This window comes from Epinephelus lanceolatus, chromosome 24, assembly GCF_041903045.1.
Source record: "Epinephelus lanceolatus isolate andai-2023 chromosome 24, ASM4190304v1, whole genome shotgun sequence".
NCBI lineage: Eukaryota > Metazoa > Chordata > Actinopteri > Perciformes > Serranidae > Epinephelus > Epinephelus lanceolatus.
Window position 1 is genome coordinate 15,437,806 of NC_135757.1, and position 23,205 is coordinate 15,461,010.

At 42.2% G+C, this 23,205-nt stretch overlaps 1 protein-coding gene across 1 annotated transcript; it reads right to left on the reverse strand.

Moving 5' to 3' along the window:
* Nucleotides 1-9,951: 9,951 nt before the first annotated feature.
* On the reverse strand, nucleotides 9,952-21,829 carry tubgcp3 (tubulin gamma complex component 3). Its single transcript, XM_033616109.2, has 22 exons — nucleotides 21,649-21,829; nucleotides 20,424-20,531; nucleotides 19,719-19,786; nucleotides 19,468-19,545; nucleotides 19,154-19,362; nucleotides 18,351-18,517; nucleotides 18,065-18,177; nucleotides 16,897-17,022; nucleotides 16,711-16,779; nucleotides 16,312-16,611; nucleotides 15,328-15,438; nucleotides 15,109-15,217; nucleotides 14,336-14,525; nucleotides 14,092-14,227; nucleotides 13,941-14,009; nucleotides 13,718-13,853; nucleotides 13,501-13,589; nucleotides 12,952-13,083; nucleotides 12,711-12,851; nucleotides 12,499-12,615; nucleotides 12,300-12,394; nucleotides 9,952-12,194 (listed from the first exon to the last, which is right to left on the reverse strand). Exons 1-22 carry the CDS (start codon nucleotides 21,722-21,724, stop codon nucleotides 12,128-12,130), a joined length of 2,706 nt encoding a protein of 901 aa, XP_033472000.1. The 5' UTR covers nucleotides 21,725-21,829; the 3' UTR covers nucleotides 9,952-12,127.
* Between the last annotated feature and the right edge of the window lie 1,376 nt (nucleotides 21,830-23,205).

Genomic DNA, 23,205 nt, shown 5'->3' on the forward strand with positions numbered 1-23,205 from the left:
TTGCTTGTTGCAAACAAGTCATTATATTTCCTGATAAAGCTTCCATGGCATCATCACTGTAAAAGATTAAATCCAACCCACAGCAACAGGAGCTCTAATTGCTCCCCCACCCCCATCCCCCTTTCTGCTGTACATAAGAACAGGTGGCAGGAGCTGGGTGTGCAATTTATGATTGGTTTTAAAATCTTTTAATTGATTACAATTAAACACTGCAAAGGCCTACAATTAATCCAGTGGCAACCTCATGACTCCATAACTCAGACTATATGACATTTATATGTCTCTGGATGGCCACTACAGTATGTTTGATTGAGCATCATAGCAGTGACCATGCTTCCAAGTGTTTTAATGATCTAAGAATCTCAGAATGATTGTAATGGAGAATAGCGGCAATTTGTAACGTAAAAAAGCACATATAAAAACTTGTACACACAACCTGACATGTTACAGTAGGAATATGATCCGAAATCAGGAAGCAAATAACAACACTAGCAACCAAGTTTACATGTTTCCCTGACGTTAGCATGTAGCTCGTAGTAGCGTGCCTGAGCAGATGACTATATAAGGAAGTCTGGCACAACATGACGTCATACTGTAGCCAGAGTAAAAAAATACGGTTCACAGTGGTCTATTACTTTTACTTCTGTATGTTTGCCTCATTATCTGAAAGTCTGACAACTTTTAATATGAACACTACATGTATAAGATTTCACACCTGCCCTGTTTGGTCGGTTCTGTTGAACTCAAGTTCGTTTGCTCCCTAAAGCCTAGTTCACATTACACGATTTTCACTGAAATTTTGACATCGCAGAGGATCTTGAGAGCCACCTTGGGTCGGAGGTGAGTTGGCAGATAGTCTGCCATGACGAGTCCTCATGTGTGAACAAGCCTACGAGCAAGTTGCCCCCTTGTCTGCGACTTGGACTGGATATCTGGCATGCTAGAAAACTGGAGAAGAGTGACACGACTGAGAAAGAGCATCAGCCAATGAGAGGCGGGATACGTCCCACGTCAGCATGCAGAAGGACTGAAGAAATGTGAGGAGGACAAGCCGCCGCGTTGCCAGGTCCACTTATTAGCCGTGACTTAGGGCTTGTTTCTAAAGTGGAGCTGCTTATTTGGGCTTGCTCTCTAAACGTCACCTTCCTCTATATATATATCCGTCTAATAAGTTATTTAAATGCATGATAGTCGCTTCGTTTGGGCTTGTTTCCATAGCCCTGGTTGCTTGTTTCTCTCCCAAGATCTGGCAACACTGACAACCCGGCAAGCAACAACAACAATGGCGGTGTCCACAGGATCACAAGTTAAAAAATGTAGTTCGGTGACATCACCACGTTATCTGGGGCTCTGTCAGCGAGGGTTCGGTGGAGAAATCTTGTGGTGTGCACACACAGGTCATAACACAGTTGGCAAGACTCCCGCTGACAGAAACATACGTCACCAGGAATGAACACTCAAAAGATTACGATAGTCTCCGCGACACAAAATCAGGGAGAAAATCGTGTAATGTGAAATAGCCTTAAGTGCGGTTGGTTTGGGCAGGTGTGAACACAATCGCCCTCGGTGTGCACCAAAACAACCAGACTGAGACCTTCTTGAAGAGGTGGTCTGTGTCCGGTTACAAACGAACCCTGGTGCGGTTCGTTTGTGGTGAGAACGTGTTTTGACCTCGATCTGAACCAACTGCAGTCACATTACGCAAATGGAAATTCTGACCAATCAAGAGCAGCTTTCTCATGCAAGCGTTTTATCTGGTCTGCTTGTAAATGCTGCCATGAAAACACGAACCAACTCTAGGCAAATATGCAAATTTGTAACAAAATTAGTCCCTGATTCAGACCAAAGCAAGACAACGCTAGGTCTGAGAGCATCCAAAGACAAAGTACAAAAAGCACAATAGGTCCCCTTAAATAAAATGTAACATACTGTATTAACCTGCTTACAGTAACACATCATATTGCAATATAATAAATCCTAACTCCTGTATTGTATTGCCAGATGCTTGCTAGCACACAACCCTGGTAGACACAGTGCACTGTAGCCAGGACCATAAGTCAAGTTCCAGCCAAAACTGCACTGTCATGTCTCTCTGCAGCATGTTGATGGGCAGCTCTGCTGTCCTCTGGACACTGAGGAGCTACAGCACCATCAACAACCAAAAATCATTTGACCAGAGTGATGGCAGCTCAGCTGGAACTGTCGACATGTCGTCTGTCCCTTGTGTTGAATACTCCCTCCTGTCTGCATGCTTGGCCGCCCACAGAGATGGCCTGATCCCTGAGTGCTGACTTTTCCACAAAAAGCAGCAGTTGAGGAGGCAAATGAAAACTTGAAAGTGTTTGTTCTTTCTGTGTGAAAGAGGATGTTGTGCCATGAATTGGTGTCCAGGTTTTTCCACCCAAACGTACTGACCTTTCTAGTATAATATTAACACAACATTTTTTTATATAAATACTTCAGGAACCAGGCAAAGTTTCTCTGCTTCATCCAAGTGACAGGGAAGTGGCTGAGACAGCTGAGACACGAGTGTCTCAAAGAAGCCGGGACTGCCAGTGGATGGTATGGGTGTGAGGCTTGCTTAAAATTCAAAATAGAGAACTACAGAGCAAAGCTGTCAAGATGTGGATGTGCGGAGGAGTCAGGTAATGCAGAGGAGAGGAGCAGAGACGAGCCTGAACAGAGAGAAGTAACCCTGCTGCAACATCAAGAAATCCAGCCGAGCTGAAGTGAGCTCACCTGCCCGAGTTTTTGAACTCAGAAGGCAGCTGAGACGAGATGGCGTGTTAGAAGAAGAGAAGATGGAGACGAGATGTGCTGGTGAACGACTTCTTTCAGACCTGACCCTCTTTGTGAGTCGTCTCATTTTTGTTTCTCTGTTTTCTCTCGAGTCGGCCTTTCATATGTCGTCTCGCAGCGCTCTCTGATATACTTCATTCCTAATAATTTCAGCTGTCAACAAGCACACGACTTGTGTTTACTGAGAGGAAATTACATCAGTCCTGGCTCCTCTTCGTGTATCAGGTTTTATTCTGAAGAAGTCGGTGGAGGGTTACATATTATAGTGCAATAATTTCAAGCTTTCTTTAACCACACAGTCAATCTTTTTAATCTAAGTTCTAAAGATCAATGTTTCCAATCCAGTTCCAGTATCTGAATATCTTTAGCATTAAGTTAATTGCTCTTTGAAAGGGGTTAATGTCTTTATTATGCAGTTATATTATCATTAAATCAGTGGCATAAAATGGCCTCAAAATGAAAATGATACAGTTTATCATTATTTCGTGGACAATATATTGTCAAACAAAAGTAGTTATTGTAAGAGGCCTAACTGTACTCCAGCCTAGTCAGCGCTTTAAACTTGAAAGCCAAAAGAGGGCCTGATATATATCAGCGACATGTTCATTGTTTCATCTCGTCTAATTTTGGAAAACCAAACTTCGCATCATAATCAAAGGAAAAACAGCAACAAAAGGTTCCCGCAGAGCGTTGTTTTATTTCACAATTAATTAGAAGGTCACAATTAGTGAAAATCTGACCTGGGAAAGCACTTCAAAAGGTAAAAGTTTGGATGAGGGGACAATTATCCACCAGTGAGAGCACTTTTCACACCTTGTTCAGTATCTGGGCAAAACTATAAGACTTAACTACAATCTTCTGGCCTAATTAGCCTCATTAAAATCCCATAAATGCAAATGTCCAATTAATGCCGCAAATCTATCCTCAAGACTCTTGTTAAAGCAAACTGTGAACAAAGGAGGTGCAGGTCTCGGACACAATGCAAGGTTTTTCAAACTGCGGCCTTTAAGAAGCAGAAATGTAAAAGCTGTAGCTCGGTTCTGTTGTGTTACATGCACATTACAGTGTGTCTACATCAGCTTGTGCATCCTGCATTGTGTTAAACTGTGTATAAAGCAAACTGTGGATACAGCTAAACAGAGAGACAAGAGGGATGAAAAGAAGTAACAAGAATTCAGCCTTTTGATAAGATTCTCTCAAATACACCTGCTGCCAGAAATGCCATTAAAATGTCAGCTGTCTGTTCCTGGCTTGACAACACACACACACGTGTTCTTTTTCTCTGCGTCTCACCTCACAACAGTGTTAGAAGGTCGTACAAAAGAGGATCAGGGCTCGAGTCAGTCGCAGGGAAATGAACCAGCCTTTTCTTTAATGACATTCACACAGAATATAATGGGGAACAGTGAGGGGACAGAATGGCTGGCGGACTATTCTTCGGCTCGCATTCACGCATTTTCGACATGGCTAATGCATGATGGGATATGACAGTTGGTCATGTTGCTTTGTATCAGTGGGTCAAACAGAGATGAATAGAGCCGACTGCTGTGGAAATGTGGCATGTGTCATCCACATGGCTCTGCTGTGCAAGAACCCCAAATTTAACCAGCTGTCCTGTTTTTATTCAACAACTTTTATGATCCTTTCAGGGGATTATTAACATCTCTAATGTAAAAAAAAAATCAGTTAATGTCTTAAACTCTGAAAGGATCATTTAAACATGTTAATTACTGAGCTGTAGAGGAAGAGTTTGTCATCTTCAGACAAAACAAAGGTCACTGTTTCCCCTTGGTTCCAGTCTTTATGCTAAGCTAACAGTATGCTAGCTGTAACTAACACTGTGTCTCAAATCTCGTACTTCTGTACTTGCACTTAATATTTTGAGTGCATAAGTGTGTTCACACTGAGAAGTATGGAAAAATGCAGTGCACTATGAGTACCCGGATGGTGCACTCAAAGCAGTCAAGAAGTTGAGTGTGGAACTATGGACACTTCTCGCCCTCAATGGTCGCCATCTTGGCTATGTAGGGGAAGGGGAGGGACCACTTTTCAAACTGGAAATAGCGGCCGAAGAATGTGCGACCTTGAACGTTGCTGCATTATTCAAATACATGTGTTTTTGCACTAAGCACCACTATACTATTGTCGGGTATAAGCCACCAGTATGTTTATTGGGTTAATTTAGCAGTCTGTAATAATTTGGTAACGCGAATGCTAATGCTAGTTTGCTAACTAGCTAATTTGCGGTCGTCATTTCCGGTGAGTGCACAACGGCCGTGTTTGGTTTGAGACAACACTACCCTGTCGAAATTTGTGCACTATGCCAATGAGTACATAGTGCACATGGTATACTACATAGAAGTGTACTAACAGAAGTATGTGATTTGAGACACACTATAAGAGTGGTATCTGTCTTCTAATTTAACTCTTATTAAGGAAGCGAATAAGCATATTTACTCAAAAAAAAAAAACTATTCCTTTAATGGTACCAAGAATTAGCAGTTAAAAGTGCATTATTTATTTATTTAGTTTATTTGTATAAGGACAAGTATGTAGCATAAACTAATACCACACATTACAGCATTTATAGCCGAAGCTAATTTGCAATGCCCCTCCCTATGGGCCTTTAAAATACATAAAACGCAACACGAAAATACACAGAAGACGATACAAAACGCAAAACTAAAAAGAAATATGTACAATAAGAGAATAAAAAAGTCTGAAATCAACAAGAACAATACAAGACACAGACTATAATACAATAAAGCCCCATAAAACACAACTTACCAGAACTTTGTGTCCATTTTCCTTGTAATTAATACAAGAAAATGCAGTTATTTCCAGGAAACTTTCTTGAAATGTATCAGGCAGTAACAGACCTGTAAATTAAAGTATGACTATTTTATATCACATCATAAAAATGTAAATGCTCCTTCAAAACAGTCTGAAATGAAAGTCCAGCAAAAAAGCACTGAATCCTTTAGTTATTTAATTAAGATTACTAAAATATGTCAAATTAAATAAAGTAAAAGTTGATTACTGGAAAATGCAAACTCCACCATGGTTGCTAAAATCCCTGAATTTTCAGCACTAAATACCAAACATATGCCCTCAGTGGTAACTATGGCTGAGGCAGGAAGTCCTCGCTGTCACCTCTGTGTGACCTTGAGCCCTGAGGCTGTTCAAAGTGCAGATGTGGCAGTGAGGGGCAGCTGGATCTGTTTCTCAGGTATTAGTGAGGGTTCACTGCACAAGGGCAAAGAGGATGGAGTGCACACAGACACACATTTGAAATATATCATGAGTATCGTCAGGCCAGATAAAAAGTATGTTCACAAAGAATACAAAACATTTAAGTTTGAATACTTATTTAAAGGGACAGTTCACTCCAAAATATAAAATACAGCTTACAGCGAGTGAACATGTCCAAGGCTGTCAAACGCTCCCCAAACCACTGACACATGCAGAATGAACTGATACCAGGTCAGTTTGTCGGGGGGGTATTGCTCAATATAAAGGTCAGCAGAGCAAAGCTATTTCTGTTGAGAGAAAATGACATGAGGGGCGTTGGGAATACTGGGAAAAAATGTCTTAAGTGATCAGAAACCATTTCGCTGTCACAGACAAACACCTCTACACACTTAGACACCTCACACACAGACAGAGTGCAGAGATGAAGGGAAGAAAAGGAGAGAAAAGAAAAGAAAAATGGAGATCCCCGTAGTCTGTCTGTTCCGACTGAGCAGTCAGGACTCTCAGCCTCTCCAGCTTTCCAAATTGACAATTTTCTCCAAGTGTTATCCACGAAGACGAGAGGTTGTTATATATCGGCCTGAAGAGATGGCTCTCTGGACAAATAAACAGGTATCTACACGCACACACACACACACACACACAGAATGCACATTTGCACAATCAAACGACTGAGTGAATCTCTGAAAGAATTGCTTTTTGAGACAGAAATGAAGGCAGACAGAATAAATTTCTGAGGCCCTGGTGATACTGTATGTGTGTGACAGGACTTTCACACCTTCCTCTCCCTCCTGCCTCTGCATTGTGCAAACATCTTCCTCCAACATCCAACAACGAGTGAGCGAGAGCAACGTTTTTTATCCATGACAGCGTCTGAATTACAGAGGCCCCACGGAATAACTTAATGTGAGTACAAAAGACAGTGAAATGGTCTGGTTCTGTATACTAAACAGCTTTTTGATTGCAGGGACTTCACACCAAAGAATGAAAAGCCAGGATGATTAAATGTGTGAGTGCGAGAGTGTGTGTCTTTGTGAGAAAGAGAAACACACACACACACAGGCTGAGGGTGAAGAGAACGGAAGCTAGAAAAAGAGGAGCTGTTACTCCCTCTAGTGGTTCTTCTCTTGTGTAGTTAAGTCTAAAGTACAAACAGTACAAAAATGTCTGTCGATTATTGACTGAACTTACTTGAACCCACACCAAGAGATGCATTTTTCAGCTCCAAAACACCAGGAAGTGGACCACATACTGTCCCTCAAAGTCTATGGTGGCATTCAGGTAGCGCAAAAATGTGAAAGGCCTTCTCTAGAGCCAGTGGGTGTTTCTCAGAGTCAAGGATCCTTCCTTGGTAGGACAGGATCTTCTAAGGAAGGATCCCACAGAGGCAAGAGCCCTCCTTAGCATTCAGTGAACACACATTGGAACAGGCTAACAAGTGTCTCATCTCAAGTCATAAACCCTCAGCAGACTGAGAGGGTTCAGGATACTGTGATCATTTTGGCACTCTCTAATGCTGATGTACAGTTTGAACAAATGTAAGCAGTATTTTCAGTCACATGACACTGAGGGAGAATATATTTCTAGAGTACACTTTAAAAAAAAAACAAAGAATGCGCAAAGAATTATGGGTATTTTATACCTGCTGAGGTGCATCCTTGAAAATTCAATGAAGAAGGACTCAGTCCTTAGTAGAATTTGAAGGATCCTTGACATTGGAACAGTCCTTAGGTGGGATTTAATGACGTAGCAACCTTGAAATTCAGCCATTAAAGGATCCTTCCTTGACTTTGAGAAACACCTAGTGTTTGGTATGTCTGTTCTGGGCTTCTGTAGAAACATGGTGGACTTCGTGGAAGAGGAGCTGCTCCTTTTGTAGGTATGAAAGCCTCATTCTAAGCTAAAGAAAACATAATGATTCTCATGCTGTGTCTGAATTCAGATTCTTCAGTGTTCAAACATGGCTAGTGTGAACTTACAGAAATGACAGTTGCAACATTTGATTTGTCTACTTTTTATTGCAAATTGCAACCAGGCAGTCCAATATCACAAACATTTGACCACAATTGTCGCCTGGCAAAATATCTGCCGGCTTGTTTACTTGTTCACCAGAGTGACCGCATCTGCGACAGCTTCCTTGGATGCCATTTTCACAAGTTTGGTGGTCCCTACCCTTGTGCTATGTAGCCAAGATGGCGACCACTGATGGTAAGAAGTGTCCAGTGTTCCACACATTAACTTTCTGATCATTATTAGTGCACTGCATTTAGCCATACTCGTCAATATGAACACACTTGTGCACTCAGAACAGCCAGTGTAGGTATGGAAGAATACGAACTGAGACACAGCATTAGTTTCAGGTGATTATACACTAACAAAAACAGTTATGAATATTTTTTCCATTTATGCCAATATATCCCCCTAAATCCTACACACTGCTCCTATAACCACTTAAATGCCAGGCATGATTGGCCATGTTGGAACCACAAGCTCACAAGTTCCATTTGAAGGCAGCACAAGCTGAGTTGCATTATGGGAAATGTAGGAACTGTTTCTAGGAACTGAAGGTCTGGATATCTCAACCTCTGATACTTAAATTTTAACCGTTCTAGTTTAAGTCTGTCACTCACAAGTCTCCCAACTTTCTAAAGGTGTGATACTAAATTTCTGGTGTACCTCTTTAAGTAATGACTTTTAAAACAATTAATTTAGTGAAGGGAAGTCTTAGTAGAACTTGACGGCTCAGATGATGGGAGGAAGACCAGTTGTAGAACTAATATTTAACCTGTTGCTGATAATATTGAATTACATTAATCATGATATTGTTTGACAAAAGAATTGAGTGTTCAGGAGAGATTTCTCTGCACTTCCCCTGGAACATGGTCATTTGTGCTAATCTCAATCCAACTCTTAAATGATGCTGCCCAAGGTAGTAGGATTGTGAAATAGCTCCATGGTGTTTCCTACGTTTCTATGGGACATGTGCAATATGTTTGGGAGTGGGGGGTATGTGTTATCTGATGTTATTTATAGCCTACTGTATTGCACTGGGGAGGGGGTATGTGTTATTTGTTGTTATGTTTAGTGTACTGTTTCTCTGTGTTTTTATTGTATGCAGCGCTTATGAGTCCAAGACAAATTTCCCTATGGGACAATAAAGTATATTGTATCGTATCATATCGAATGGTATTTCCCTTCTTTTTTTTAAATAATGTGCCCCTTTGAAATATGTTATTCAGCAGAGTACCCCCTGACCAGTGCACATCATTTTTGGTGGTATCACATAGGAACGTAGAAGTGAACACGATTGTATTTGTTGTGGTAGCTGACATTTCTGGAGTTGAAAATAGGATACTTGAATACAAAATGTGGTTTATCAAACTTACATTTCCATTATTATTACATTTATTATAATATAATTATTTTAGGAATTATGCATGATTACTCCTACGCCTCTGCGATAGTCTGGCGACCTGTCCAGGGTGTACCCTGCCTCTCGCCCGATGTCAGCTGGGATAGGCTCCAGCCCCCCCGCGACCCTGAAGATGAAGCGGTTAGAAGATGAAGACTCCTACGCCTCCTACACCTTCTCATAACTCCACTAACACTGCCCGAGAATGTTTGCATATTCCTGCTTAGCTTTTTTATTTTAAACAGTTACATTGCACATATTTCATTTGGATTTTTCTATTCTATATTTCTGTTGCTTGTCTATGCACCAAAGCAATTTCCTTATGTATGACTCTGATTCTGATCTGGAAAGTGCATCTTGAAATGATGAAATATTATCTCTGATGTCTTGCCTGTAGGTGGCAGTACACTCAAGCAAATTCACATCCACCCTGAGGCAGAGCAGCACCCCATCACCAGCACTCATGGCAGTAAGAAATCAAACACACATTAATAAAAAACATTTTATTAAAGAAGAAGTGGGATGTTTTTTTTCCCTATATTCTATACATTATGTGCTATACAATGTCGAGGACAAACAGAGACAGACAATGCAGGAGTGCTGACCCAGGTTCAGTTAAGTCTTTCACTTCAGAAACTCATTGTCAAGGAGCAGTTAACTGGTCCAGTGACCATAAGCAGCACCAGTTTGTTTCATCGACAGTAAAAATAAAAGACAAAAATCAGAGCGGGAACATCACTGCACACATGTGGATCGTTATGAGTCAGTCTGTGCACAGTGACTACAGGGCTGATGTTGAGGAACATCTGCTCCTGAGCTCAGTGTGCATGCTGCTAAATGAAAACGGTTTTGTAGCTCCGACTGAGAATTTCCCCAAACTGAAATATAGTTTGTTCATCTGCTGAAGTAAATATTCCCCCATGAAACTAACAAAACAAAAAAGTGTGAAATGCAAATACTTTTGATGCATGTTTACTCTCAGAGTTTTTAATCTTTGAATCTATGGTACTACATTAAGCGTATCAATTTAATTTCCTTGCTCTTAGAAACATGCCCTCGATGATCCAGGATCAGAGCTCCTACAAGGTGAGATCAACGCTCACAGCTGATTGTTTAACTCGATGATTAAATTGCAATTTGACTTTTCAATACCAACAAACGTTTGGCCTTTTTTGAACAGCAAAAGCATTCGACTGTGTACTACAAAGGAAATCCAGCAAACAGTTAGGTCCGATTAATGAAATGTGAGTAACAATTTGGGCGACTGTTCAAACAGCATCTTCACCTCATACGCACAGCAAACCTCACTTACTAACACAACTACTGTTGCTTTCCTCTGGATAACGTTGACTTTTTTCAGAAAATAAACCGCCCACATTTATAACCATTAAATTCTTTAAATATGGACTTTCATTTAGAAATATTTACATTTTTTTAAAGACACATCTGAACATTTATAGTTCCTATTGTTGATGCGATGAGACGAAGTGAGGTTGTTGTGGTTGTTGTGAGTTTCTTTGACATGATCCATCGCTCATACAGACACAAAAGCACCAACTGTAAACTAAACAGGGAAACCACATAAACTAAACTCATAGTAACATTCTTTACATCGGTCAGTGTCAGTCGAGGTGACGCCAGATGTTCATAGCCTCACCTGTGTAACGGCAAACAGTTACAAATCTACTAAAACGAGGTGTAAACAAAGTCGGCTTTTTGTCTGTATGAGCCAGATTGTCTTCATGTCAGTGGAAGCAGAATTGTCAGCAAGTGTGTGTGTGCGTAATTCTACATCCTGTGTATGATTGTGATTGGGCAGCTGACACTATAAAACCCTGGATTTTAAAGAGGTGAGAGGAGAACTAGGGTTAGACCGATATACTGGTGTGCCAATACTGATCATATTCAGTATTCAGTATGCTGAAGACTGAGTCATACTGTGAATGCTGTTTGTTTCCACCTTAACGGAAACAAATCAGCAGAAACACGGCCACGTACGGATTAACTGCAATAAAAATGCTCAAATTCGATCATTTTAATAACTGCTACAAATAGAAAGTTGAAAAAATATCACCTATATCGGTTGAACCCTAGTGCGAAGATGCAAAGCCACAAGTGTTGACGTGTAAAGATGCATTTATACACATACATTTTTGCATAAACTCTATGTACATACATTGTGAGAGTTGGGACTAGATTTGGCAACCGCGCTGAGAAAGTGTTTGTTCTCATTAATAAGGCATGCCATGTGACTCGGGGAGCTCAGTCTGACAGCTGCTTTTATTTACCTCCTTGCACTCCGTTTTCCCAAATTGACCTCATGTTTTGCAGAATACTTGCTGAATTTTCGAGCAGTCTGTTCAGGGTGTTTGTTCTGCACGTCACAACGAGCTCAGAAAGTTTTATTTACTGGACTTTATTCCTTTGTGATCCCACACGGCTGACTTCGCCAGAGCCGTCTGCTGTGATGTCATCACTTGGCGACCGCTGCGACACCGGAGCAGCGCTGGGTCGCTCCTCCAAGGCATGACATCATCACGACATGAAGCGCGTTTCAAGTCTGCTGGCTGGCCCATCTCTGTGATGTCACGAGTGTCCACTGTGATGTCATATCCCACGCTCCAATGACTGGAAGCCTCACTTGTTGATGCTGTCACCGTTATGTCAGATATTTGACGGTCGTCGCCCCCTGGTGGCACCCAGTGAGGCTCGCAGCCTTGGCTCTCTGGCCCTGCAGAGGAAACAGAACGATAATTTCAAGCAAAATTACCTAATATACAGTATATCATTTACGATACTTTTACTTTTATCTGAAAGACTGGTGATCAAGACAAACCTGTAGTGTTCATTGAAGTCTAGTCTGAAGCTGAGGAAACGCAGACTCTCATCTGAACTGGTCATCAGCAACACCAGGAACTGCTGGACGATGGTCTGAAGAAAGGAGAGGGAGGTGAGGAGGAACAAAGACAAGAAAGATACAGTAAAACATCTGATTGCATTGAAGGATGTGCCGAATGACAAGCTCAAGCCGGTACCTGGTAGACGTGAGTGAGGAGGCGGAGCTGGGCGTGCATGTTTGGTACAGTCTTCTGGAACTTCTGAATCCTCTTCTTCTCCTCTGCTTCCTGTTCGGCTGTCACTCCCCACTGACCCTGGATCGACAGACAGGATAGCGTCACTCACGTAAACGCCATTACATTCCGAACATTCCCACTGTTCTTCTCTCTGTATTTAGCTCATCTCATACCTCCTCCTCTCTCTGTTGCTTCTTCTCTTCAAACTGCAGCCGCAGGGTGAGTTCCTCCAGTGCCGAGCGGTAGAGGGAGTCCTGCGCGTTCTGGAACTCGATGATCTGATCAAATATGGCCCTCAGCTGGGTCAAAAGAGACTGGGCGGACAGATAGAAACAGAGCTCAAGGAAGTGAGTGTGTGGAAATAAAATACAATCTGACATTTTATCATATCGATGAGATCATCATGTGTGTTACCTTGCTGTTGTTGTCCAGCAGGCACCTTGAGATGACGCTGTCGAGGAAGACTTCATGGGCAGCGATGATGTGGTCGAGGTCCTGAGCCTGCTGCACTTTGTTCCACAGCTCGTCCCAGGAGCACTCCAGCACCTACACACACAGCACAGGTATATGGGAATGGTATTACCCTTTTATAAGAAATCAGATATGATTCAGTCCAAAGGTGGTGCCTTCCTGTCCACAGTCAATATGGTTTTCTTCTAATTTCTATATATATTTAATTAGATGTCCAAGTAGAAAAATCGTTCCTGTCTTTACACAGTGTCAGTCTGCATTAAAGAACTGCTAACGCCTCTAAAAGAAGCTCTTTACTCTGACTTTCAGCATAGTTTGAACCTGCAACCTTCTAAAATTGAGTTAACCTCTTCAAGGCTGCACTCGATCCTGTAAATCAGAGTCCTGCAGCGCTGCATTTAACAGACGCAGCAGATCGCCTCCTGCGGTAATTACTGCTTTTTACTGATGTTTTACAGCCTGTGATGGTAACGGCACCGCTAATGGCCTGACCTCAAAGGTGATGTAGTACTGCATTTGGTGGATGAAGTGGACCATCTCGGAGGCCAGGATGTGACATTGATGCAGCACGCCGGACAACTCTGGAGGGTAAAAAGCACAATGGCAGGTAAAAGATAAGTCTGCACTTTGAAAAAAAACAAAAACAAAAAAAAAAAACACCTAGTGTTGCAGATCTATAAAGGTACCACCAGATAGTGTGTTTACGTACCAGGCATGGTTTTGAGCAGCTTGGCATTACACATCTGTCCCTTCCAGATGTCAGTCAGTGTGTACTCCATCCTCTTGGCCCTCCACAGGAAATTGAACACACGCAGGTAGTGGCCCATACACTCCCTTGTAAACACCTGAAACACACAGATATGTAAATCTACGACACAGCACAATGCTGTATACAGACAACTGATGGGAACTGTACTAAAAGCGTGTGATACCGTAGCAATGGGTCCATCAACATGGTAGTCCAGACTGAAAACATCCCAGCCTGTATCACCAGGAGACACCTGGAGCCAACAAAAGACACATGTCAAAAGATAAGGACATGCTGAATATCCTGCAGCATACACACACCCTCACACACATTACCTCTAGCAGGCGAACATCCAGTCTCTTGAGGATCTCTGCATTGTCATACTGGGCGTTCGTGGCTCTGACCGCCGTCTCTAAGATTCCAGTCAGGTTGTGTTGATACAAAGTGGTGGCAGGACGCGCCAACTCTGGTCTGAGACAAAACAATCAGGACACCATTAGATGATTATTACATCTTAATATCTAAATGCTATGATTCTGCACACAAAGTAGTAGATCACGATGACTTCAAAGTGCTAACTTTAGAAGGTCCATGAGGTGTCTGATGAAGTCTCCCTGACCCAGCAGCAGGTATCTCCTCATGGCCTGCAGATGCTCCAGCAGCAGGTAGTTGCGGTTGAGGACGTCCAGCAGGTATTTGCTGGTGTCAAAGTAGGCAGCATCAATCTTCTCCTGAAACGCCCCTTCCAGGTCTGACAGCAGCTCTGCAGCTATGAGGAGATGAGAAAGGTATTAACTGGAGTTTCAACTTTTAATGTTGGGTTTTACAGGAAATATGGATTCTGTGCTGTTATAGTATGTGCCATGCAATGATGTTTTTCTTTTAGATTCAGGGTCAAGTATGCAAATATCCATTCCTGGTCCAACTATGCTGCTGCTGCACAGAAGAGAGCGCGATGTCCTTCAGCGACTACAGTAAAAGCTACAGATCAAACTGGTCAGATGAAGTCCTACAGACTGAATCAATAAAACACAGCTAAGTATACCTCTTTGCTCTGCATAGTCAAAAGGAGAGGAGGACAAGGCCAGTGAGCGGTAAGAGCATCGATCACGGCCCGTCCACGAGCCAGTGTCAATATAACAATATCAATATGATGAGGACGAAACAAAAAAAGAGATGTCTTGTTGGTCAATGTCATTACAGTGCTTGAAAAATAAAGCTATAAAAGACAGAAAAAAAGACAAAAGAGAGACAAATAAAGCCAGCAGTGCCATCAACTTATAGATATGCATCATATTGCTTCTTCTTAATGTCAAAATATTTGCTTTGGAGAGAGAAACCGAGGCTCTTACCATCTTTGGGTGTGTCTGCAGACGTGGATGCTGGTGTGATTTTCCCCGGCGGTGTTCTGTCGTGACAAACCTGATGCAGGAAGTTGATGGATTTACCAATCAGCAGAACCTAGGGGAGAGCGGGAGAGAGATAATGAGTTATTATGACTCAAAGTAAACATTCTTATCTGATCATGTATTCTGCGGCAATAAGATGCGTGATTGTGTGTGGGTGCACACCTTGCGGGCCTGATCCATGGTGATGAATGACGGGATCATTGACTTCCTGAGGGAGTACTTGTCGTGCCACAGACGATCTGTCTTCACGTTGGGATCTGATGCTACAAAGAACTAAAAAAAAATTACATATTTATTGACTGTAGAACTGACATTTATGGCTGAAAATGACTGCAGAAATATACAAGTTTCCCAAGATCTCGTATCTCTGCAATTGAAATCAAGTTAACAGAGATACTGAATAAACAGCTCTATGAGCAGAGTGTACAGTGCCTGACAGAGGTTTTCATCCATTGTCATGTTCACTTAGATTGTCCATTTACTTCAGAGGGAACTACAGTAGCTTGAACTGGCTTTCTAATGGGCAGCACACTCCATGTATGCTGACTCCAACTGTCAGCTTCACTATTGCAGGGAGATGTTAAAAAACATGTACTGTAAGTAAAATATAAGGCAGCTGATCTACAAAGCGTAACATCTTATATTCACTCCATACTTACGGGTGTTGTTTATTGCATGTGTTTTAACAGACCTCTTTGTGTGTGATCTCCCGGGTAATTTCCCCCTTGAAAGGTGCAATATCTTTGTCCCTGTGTTCTTAAACACTGCACTTAAGCCCAGAGTCCAGTCATGACTAATGCTTAACGCTGGACACATAAATACTGTGTGTGAGAGCGAAACAAGAGGAGAGAAAAGGGCAGGAAGAAGTAAAGGAGAACCATCCATCACCGGCCTCTCCATTACACTCCTCTCATCAGTCCTCATTGAAGAAGCTGTCCTGCCTCTCCCCATTTTCTTTATCCCTCTGCCTCCCTCCTCCCTCCTCCCCTCAGTAATGTTCTCTCTCATTGGGGTCAAACGTCAGAGCAGCCGAATGGAACAATGTTCCAGAAATGACCAGTAAATTCCTGCTGGACTTCTGGGAAGCACAATCTCTCATTAAGCTTCAGACACCGTATTTAGGGCTGCAGAGAAGTGTGTGTGTACCTCGTGGTAGGTATCTTCTAGCTCCCCATCATAGATCCACCTATACAGGAAGTTGAGGATGGGGTGTGACACCAGGCTGAGGATGTGTTGAACCAGCGCTCGCATCTGCGGGTCTCCCGTTTTCCCGTAAGAATGGACGGCTGAGGCCAGCTCACCTCCTTTCCGACCTTGGCAGAAGTCGACAAGGGCGGCCAGAGTTTTGAGTCGCACTTTGGGGTCATACATCCAGACCAGGAGCCTTCTGAGGGTCAGACTGCTCTCTGTGCACACGGTCACACCCTGCTCATCCTCCACCTGCAACTACAACACACAGACACAATCATGACAATTTCATTATCCACTGTCTTTACTAATGTATGAACTTCCCTGTCAGCACCAGGCCCTGTTTGATCTGTGTACCTGGGAGTGGAGGACAGATAGTAGCCTGTAGTACTCCTTCAGCTCCTGATGGAGCGACGCACAGAAGCTCTGAGTGGAGAAGAAGAGAGAGGAGGACACACAGATGTAAAGATATGAATCAGCGAATGAGATTAGATAAAAAAAAAAAAAAAAAAAAAAAAACATCCAAGGAAAACACAGACACACCTGCCCGACCAGTCCAAAGGCCCGGTCCAAGCTCCTGGCATCGGTGTACTTCCTGACCTTGTTGTGGAGCCAGCCGAGCTCGGCCAGTCTGCTGCTTGTGTCTCTCAGGGACTTGCACAGCACCACCTGGTGAGGAACAGCACACATTACAACACATACAAGACATCCACAAGCAATTAGAGCTGCAACTAACAATAAGTTTCTCTATTAATTGATTAGTTGTTTAGTCTATAAAATATCAGAAAATGGTGAACAATGTCGATCAGTGTTTCCCAAAGCCCAAGATGGCGTCCTCAAATATCTTGTTCTGTCCGCAACTCAAATATATATAAGCTTCAGACAGAAATAATATGATGTATGATGTGCAGTTTGTCGTCACAAATCTCATATTGAAAGCTCTGACGAATTTCATGGTGATTCCTGTAATTTACTGTGCTATAACCACGGTTACTGGCACGGCCGTCTCACAGCAACAGATTTGTTTTCTGGCTGAGAAAGATTTAAATTTAACGATGCATTAATTTTTTATCTCTTTAAACAAAACCTCTTATCCAGAGAGCTTTGCAAAGGGAAGTTAAGTGGCCATAGCCGAGTCCCAAAATATTTCCATCCTTGACTCATTTATTTCTGGTCTCAGTGGCTCCTTCTCCATCAGGACAGTGGCAGCAGATTGACCACAAGTCTATGTTTAGCACCACTGAGAGGATGCGGGACAGGTTTCATCTAAGGCCGAGAGAGGAGGATGAAAGGGGAGTAAAAGAAATTGACAGGACGGACAAAGAAAAGAGAAAAGAGGGGTCGATGTGGCTCGGAGCCAAAGAGCTTCGTATTGATCTGTTGAATCTTTCTTTTAAAGTCCAATCAACAACAGCAGTCTTGATATCATACTGTCTACTCTGGATATGTGGTGGCGAGTACTTCAGTCCTTATAAGAAACACTATCCAACATGAATACAAAGTCTCCCGAAAGAAGACTGTGAACGGCGAGTTTTAATGATCAGCTTCACCATGTTTGAAAAATTATGTTTAAAACACACGGCCAGCATTGTATCAGTTGTTCTTGGCTGATGCTGAGCTGCACTGTGAGGTAACTCTTGGTAATGTGTGCAGCCCACTGAACTGATCAGTCCATTATAAGCTTTATGGGGCTGGATGCAGGTTCACGTACCTTGCTGTCTATTCTGTAGCAGTTATCCTGGCCACTCATCTTGATGAACTTGCCATCGATTCCCTGGAAGACGTAGAGGATGTCCCGCACCAGCGCCGCCTCGCTCACCTCACCTGCACCCACAGAGGACAAGAGGACAGAGAATTTGCTGTACATAAGTACACAGTTTACTTCCCAAATTCAGTGTAACACAGGGTGAGTAACTGATATACAAATGGTATTCCGTTGATGATGTTATGGTCAGCCTGTAACCCATCGTCATTCTGGCTTTATAGATGTCACTCACCATCGCGTCGAGGACGCACCACTCTGGAGGAGGGAACTGGAGGTCCGAGGGGTGGTCGAGTGGCGAGCGGGGCCAGAGCGGAGGAAGGGGAGCAGCTTACAGGAAGAGCCCAGGCCAGCCGAGAGCCCAGAGGCTGCCCGCCTCCTGCTGCAGACTGAGGGGGTTGACTGAAACACAAGCACACACACAGTTTTACAGTTGCTCTGAAGGTTCTAATATTTTGCACTAACATCTGGATATGACCAAAAATTAAACAGCAATACAACAATAAACAAATAAAAAACAAACCAAAGTACATCTTTGTTCATTCAAGCACCACTATCGTGTGTTTTCCGGAGTATAAATTATTATTCAATGCCTTGAGATCTTTTTCTATGTTTGAAGTAAGGATTTGCCCTTTCACGACTAAAAAGGTGAACCTGGACAGCTCGATGGTCATTTGAAGCTGAGGAACATCTACATTATTAATAAGCATAAATGGAATTAAATGGCCTTCTGATGCCTCATAAAACAGATTTATAAGAGGTCGGGCTGAGAGGCAGGTTCATTTTCTGGTGATAATTGATGCTTCCTTTATGTGGCGCTGGGTGTTTTTACAGGACGAGCATCAGATAAATAACCCTCTTTTCCCCTGAGCCTTCCACATGAATCTGCTTAAACACAGCTGATAAGCGTGTCTCAGTTATGAATGTGTAAGTCGGTTCTCTTCTCTATTAATGCATCATCTGATTACTTAATAACTCGAAAGACTACCAGTTTTGTCACTGGCATTATATTGTGTCTTCAACAGGTGTTTGTCTCACCCAGCCAGCAGTGACTGAGGCGTTGGCGTGGGCCCGTTCAGCGTGTAGACTCCCAGACTGGAGATGCCGCTGGTGCCCACACTCGCCGACAGGCCAGCACTCCTCTCCCCGTAGCCCAGGGCCAGGCTCTGGGGCCGGGTGCAGTAGAAGGGGGTGGAGTGGGCGTCCCTGGGGAGAGCCTGGGCAAAGAGTGCGCCATAGTTTCCAACCTGAGAAACACACAATGAGGAGGTGAGGGGATGGAGTCAGTATCACCCATGTACTTTATTATTATACCTCTGTTATTAGTAAGTATTTAAGTGTGTGTGTCTCACCCTGCTGGAGGGTTTGCGGGGGTCTTCAGACAGGCTGAGCAGCAAGTAGAGAACAGACCAACGATGCTTCAGAACACTCTGTCAAACAGGAAACATGACATCTCATCAGCTAAACATCATAATTTGTTGGGGATACTGCAGAAAAACATCCAAAATTAATATCTACAACTACATTGTCATGTGAGTTGAGTAAATATCGTCTCATTATGGTTCAGACGCTTTTCTCTTCTGAAAGAAACACCATTACCCACCTGCGTCTGTAGTTTTCTATGCAGCTCTGAGAACAGCGCAGCGTCTGCTTCTCTCCTCTGCTTCAGCACTGCAACACAATCGAAACAAAATAATGAACCTTTCCACAAATGGCCTATTTGGGATTTGAACATGGCTAACTTAAACTGCAGTGTAAGACAGAATAGAAAGCAGCAAAATAAATTGCTGAGGAACATGAGGTCTTCCAGGCTGCACAGCTTGCTCTGTGCTGCAGCACAAAGAAACCTTTCATTACACAGTGAATGGGGAAAAGCCTGCTAATAATTCTGATGTCTTAAATTTAGAGATTAAGAGCTGGGCCATTACTTTTACGGCAGCTCCATAACCCTACAAAATCCTTTAACAAAGGTTCCCATAAGTCCACCTGCAGACCTGGGATAAATAAACGCTGTACGGTAAGTGCTGCTCTATTTTAGTTTTATTTTCTATGTCAAAGCTTTGATCAATGTTTTCCCACTAATGTTGCTACCTTGGCTGCTATGCAAGCCCACTGGAGTTTTCTATTAAGGTGAAATAAAGATTTTAACTGTTTTGTGGAGTGCTCCAACATAAAAAGCATATATACAAAACCACCTGACAGCAACAGAGATGGGCAGATGAGGAGAAATATACTCAAGGTCGCTTATTATTGGTGCAGTATGAATGTGTGGTCATTGGGGGACAATATTTGTCCAAAGGGCACTTACGTTCTTTCTTGATCTTCTCCGACACCAGGAACTCATCCCGCTCAATAGTTGGGGCGTAGTTACTGCCAATGACTCGCACTGCATACTGGAACTGGTGGGCAACTTCAGCTGGAGAAATAAATAACAGGTAATAACTTAAAGTCAAATGAGCAGCACTTTGAAGTAATATGGACATGACCAACAGTGTTGAGTTTTTGCTGCTATCACACCCCATTTTCCTACATTCATTTTGCCTCAAAAAGTTGTACATGCACAGTATAACACTTTCAACTTAAGACACTTGGACACTGGTGTGAATGGGCTATTGCTTTGAGAAGGGTTGTGAATTATGGGACACAATTAGTGTGGTTTTGAATACAAAAATACAAGTAATATGTCTGTGAGCATTGCCTGCAAACCTTTATTGTGTCTTTGATCACAGGGTTAAAGCTGCAATCGCATCAAAATCAGTAAAAACAATTATCATATTAATATTCATCCGCTATCTCTTAAAAATATGCAACTCTGAGATGCCTGCATCCAGCAGGGGCCTGCAGTTAGCAAGACAAGTGCATCCAACAACCAGGCAAACAGTGTGTTGGTCATGGGAGCTAACTGGCTAGCAAGCTCATAAATAACTGAACAGAGCAGCTAACTTTATTAATCCAAAGCTAACAGTGCGTTATCGTGACAGCTGGAAGTATCGTGAAGCTGTTGAGCGGGATGTGCAGTATCTAGCCAAGCCCACTGGCTGACAGCTACGGGGACCTAGCCCCGCTACGTATCGCTGTTCAACACAGCTGAAGCAATACCAAACCTCAACTTATCTCTATTCTCTATGTGATCTGAAATGAAATTGTGTTTATTAAATCGCAACGCCCTTTAAGAAATGAGTAATACGCTCTCTTCAATTCGGCATATGTCCACAAGACCAAGCAGCTTCATCTCCAGTCAAATTTCAACGGATTTATACAACTTTCCGCCACAAAAACAGCAAGCTCGGCCGCTGCAAGCAGTTAAGAAAACTTAGATTATTAGCAAAATCTGAACTGCCTGGTGTAAAAATGATAAGCCGAATTTGCCAGTAGACGAAAAAGATTCAGTCGATAACTTTACTTTATGTGTAAATCACAGACGTTTGGTTATGGCAAGAGCAACGACAAAGTGCCGGTTTTTTGAATTAGGTTCGCTATGACATTTCCTGTGCTAGCGCGCAGCATGCTAGCGTTAACGTCAACTGATGTACCTTCGCTTTTCCCCGTGATTCTGCAGCAGAGGCTCTGGAGGAGCACGTTGGGAGATTTCTGATCCAGGGTCGCCATGCTGTCGCGGCCAATGTTGCGTGTGTTGCCCAATAACCGAATAAATGGCAGTGAATAATGTGAACTAACTCCAGTCTGCTACTACCAACAACGCCATTTTGACAAGTTAAGTCAAGCCAGCACGACGTTGGAAGGATATGACGAAAACGAGTTCCACTTTTCCTTCAAAGTAAGAGCATATAATTTCCCACTTGGTTTGCCAACAACTGCATGACTATTAAAGAGGATGAATAAATGAAGGTAAAATATTAAACTAAACTTAAATTACTTTTAAATTAGACTGATTAAAGCAGAAATTAGTTAATAGTGTATTATCAGATATGCGAGTCAATGATTACACCTAAATTTTACGACAAAATCTATAAATTAAATTGTCTTTCTTTTCCAAATTTTCAACTCTTCTTACTGTCAGATTACTACTGAAGGGATCACAGATGGTTTCTTTGTAAATTGTGGCAATTTATATCTTGTAAATTTTAATGTTTTTGACTGATATTTAATACCCCCAAACTACTATATTTGAAGCATTCTCTGGCACAAGAATTTCCTTTGGGATAAACAAAGTTCAACTGAATTGGATTATACAACATATGAGCTGTATATTCACTAACAGTGATAACTGTCTCTAATTAATACTGACAATAGCCACTAGCATTTAGGCCTGAGTGGACGATAGGCAACAGAAAGACAAACCTAATCTTAAAATCGAATCTATTTCTGCACATTAAATAGTTGAAACAGGGCTGGAAAAAATGGCTTCTTTGGAATTTAATTTTAATGCCTCTCAAAGTGTGTTTTATTCTTTAAAAGTGCTATCTATACATTTGATTTGTGTCTCATTGTGCACACTGGACTTTTTGAAATGGACCTTCATTGTGTCAATAAATGCAGGTGCAGGCTATGTGACAACATAAATACTATCTTGTTCTCAGAGCTTTTGGTCTATGCTGGCTTTGGCAGTACAACTGGTTTCAATTAAACCCTTGTACAGGAGTATTTTTTGCAAGGCTGGAAATGTAAACAAAAATTTTGCCAACTATAATCCATCAAAATACTCAAGTAGGCTAAAAGTATGCCGAAATTTAAATAAATGCAAAATAGGCTATATGAAGTTATGGCAAAAAATACAATAATGACAATATGCCAATTTAAAATAATTTTACTATTAAAAAGAGAAAAAGAATCAGTGTCTAAATTACTCTGTACTGTTTGTGGCAAAGGTTTTTAAGGGAAAACGTTATGGCTCATAGTGGGTTTTATTCTGAAGGTAAAAACCGGATATAGTGGTTGTTACTGCAGTAACCTTGACGTTGGTGTTTCAACAGAACCCGCCGAAAAGCGTCTCCAGGAAACAGAGGATGGACAAATGAATGAAAATATTCCCCTCTGGAAACACAGCACCATAGTTTCTAGTTCTGACCCTCCTGACCTCAACAAAACAAGTCAATACTTACAAACTGATGCTTAATAATGCGCTCTGT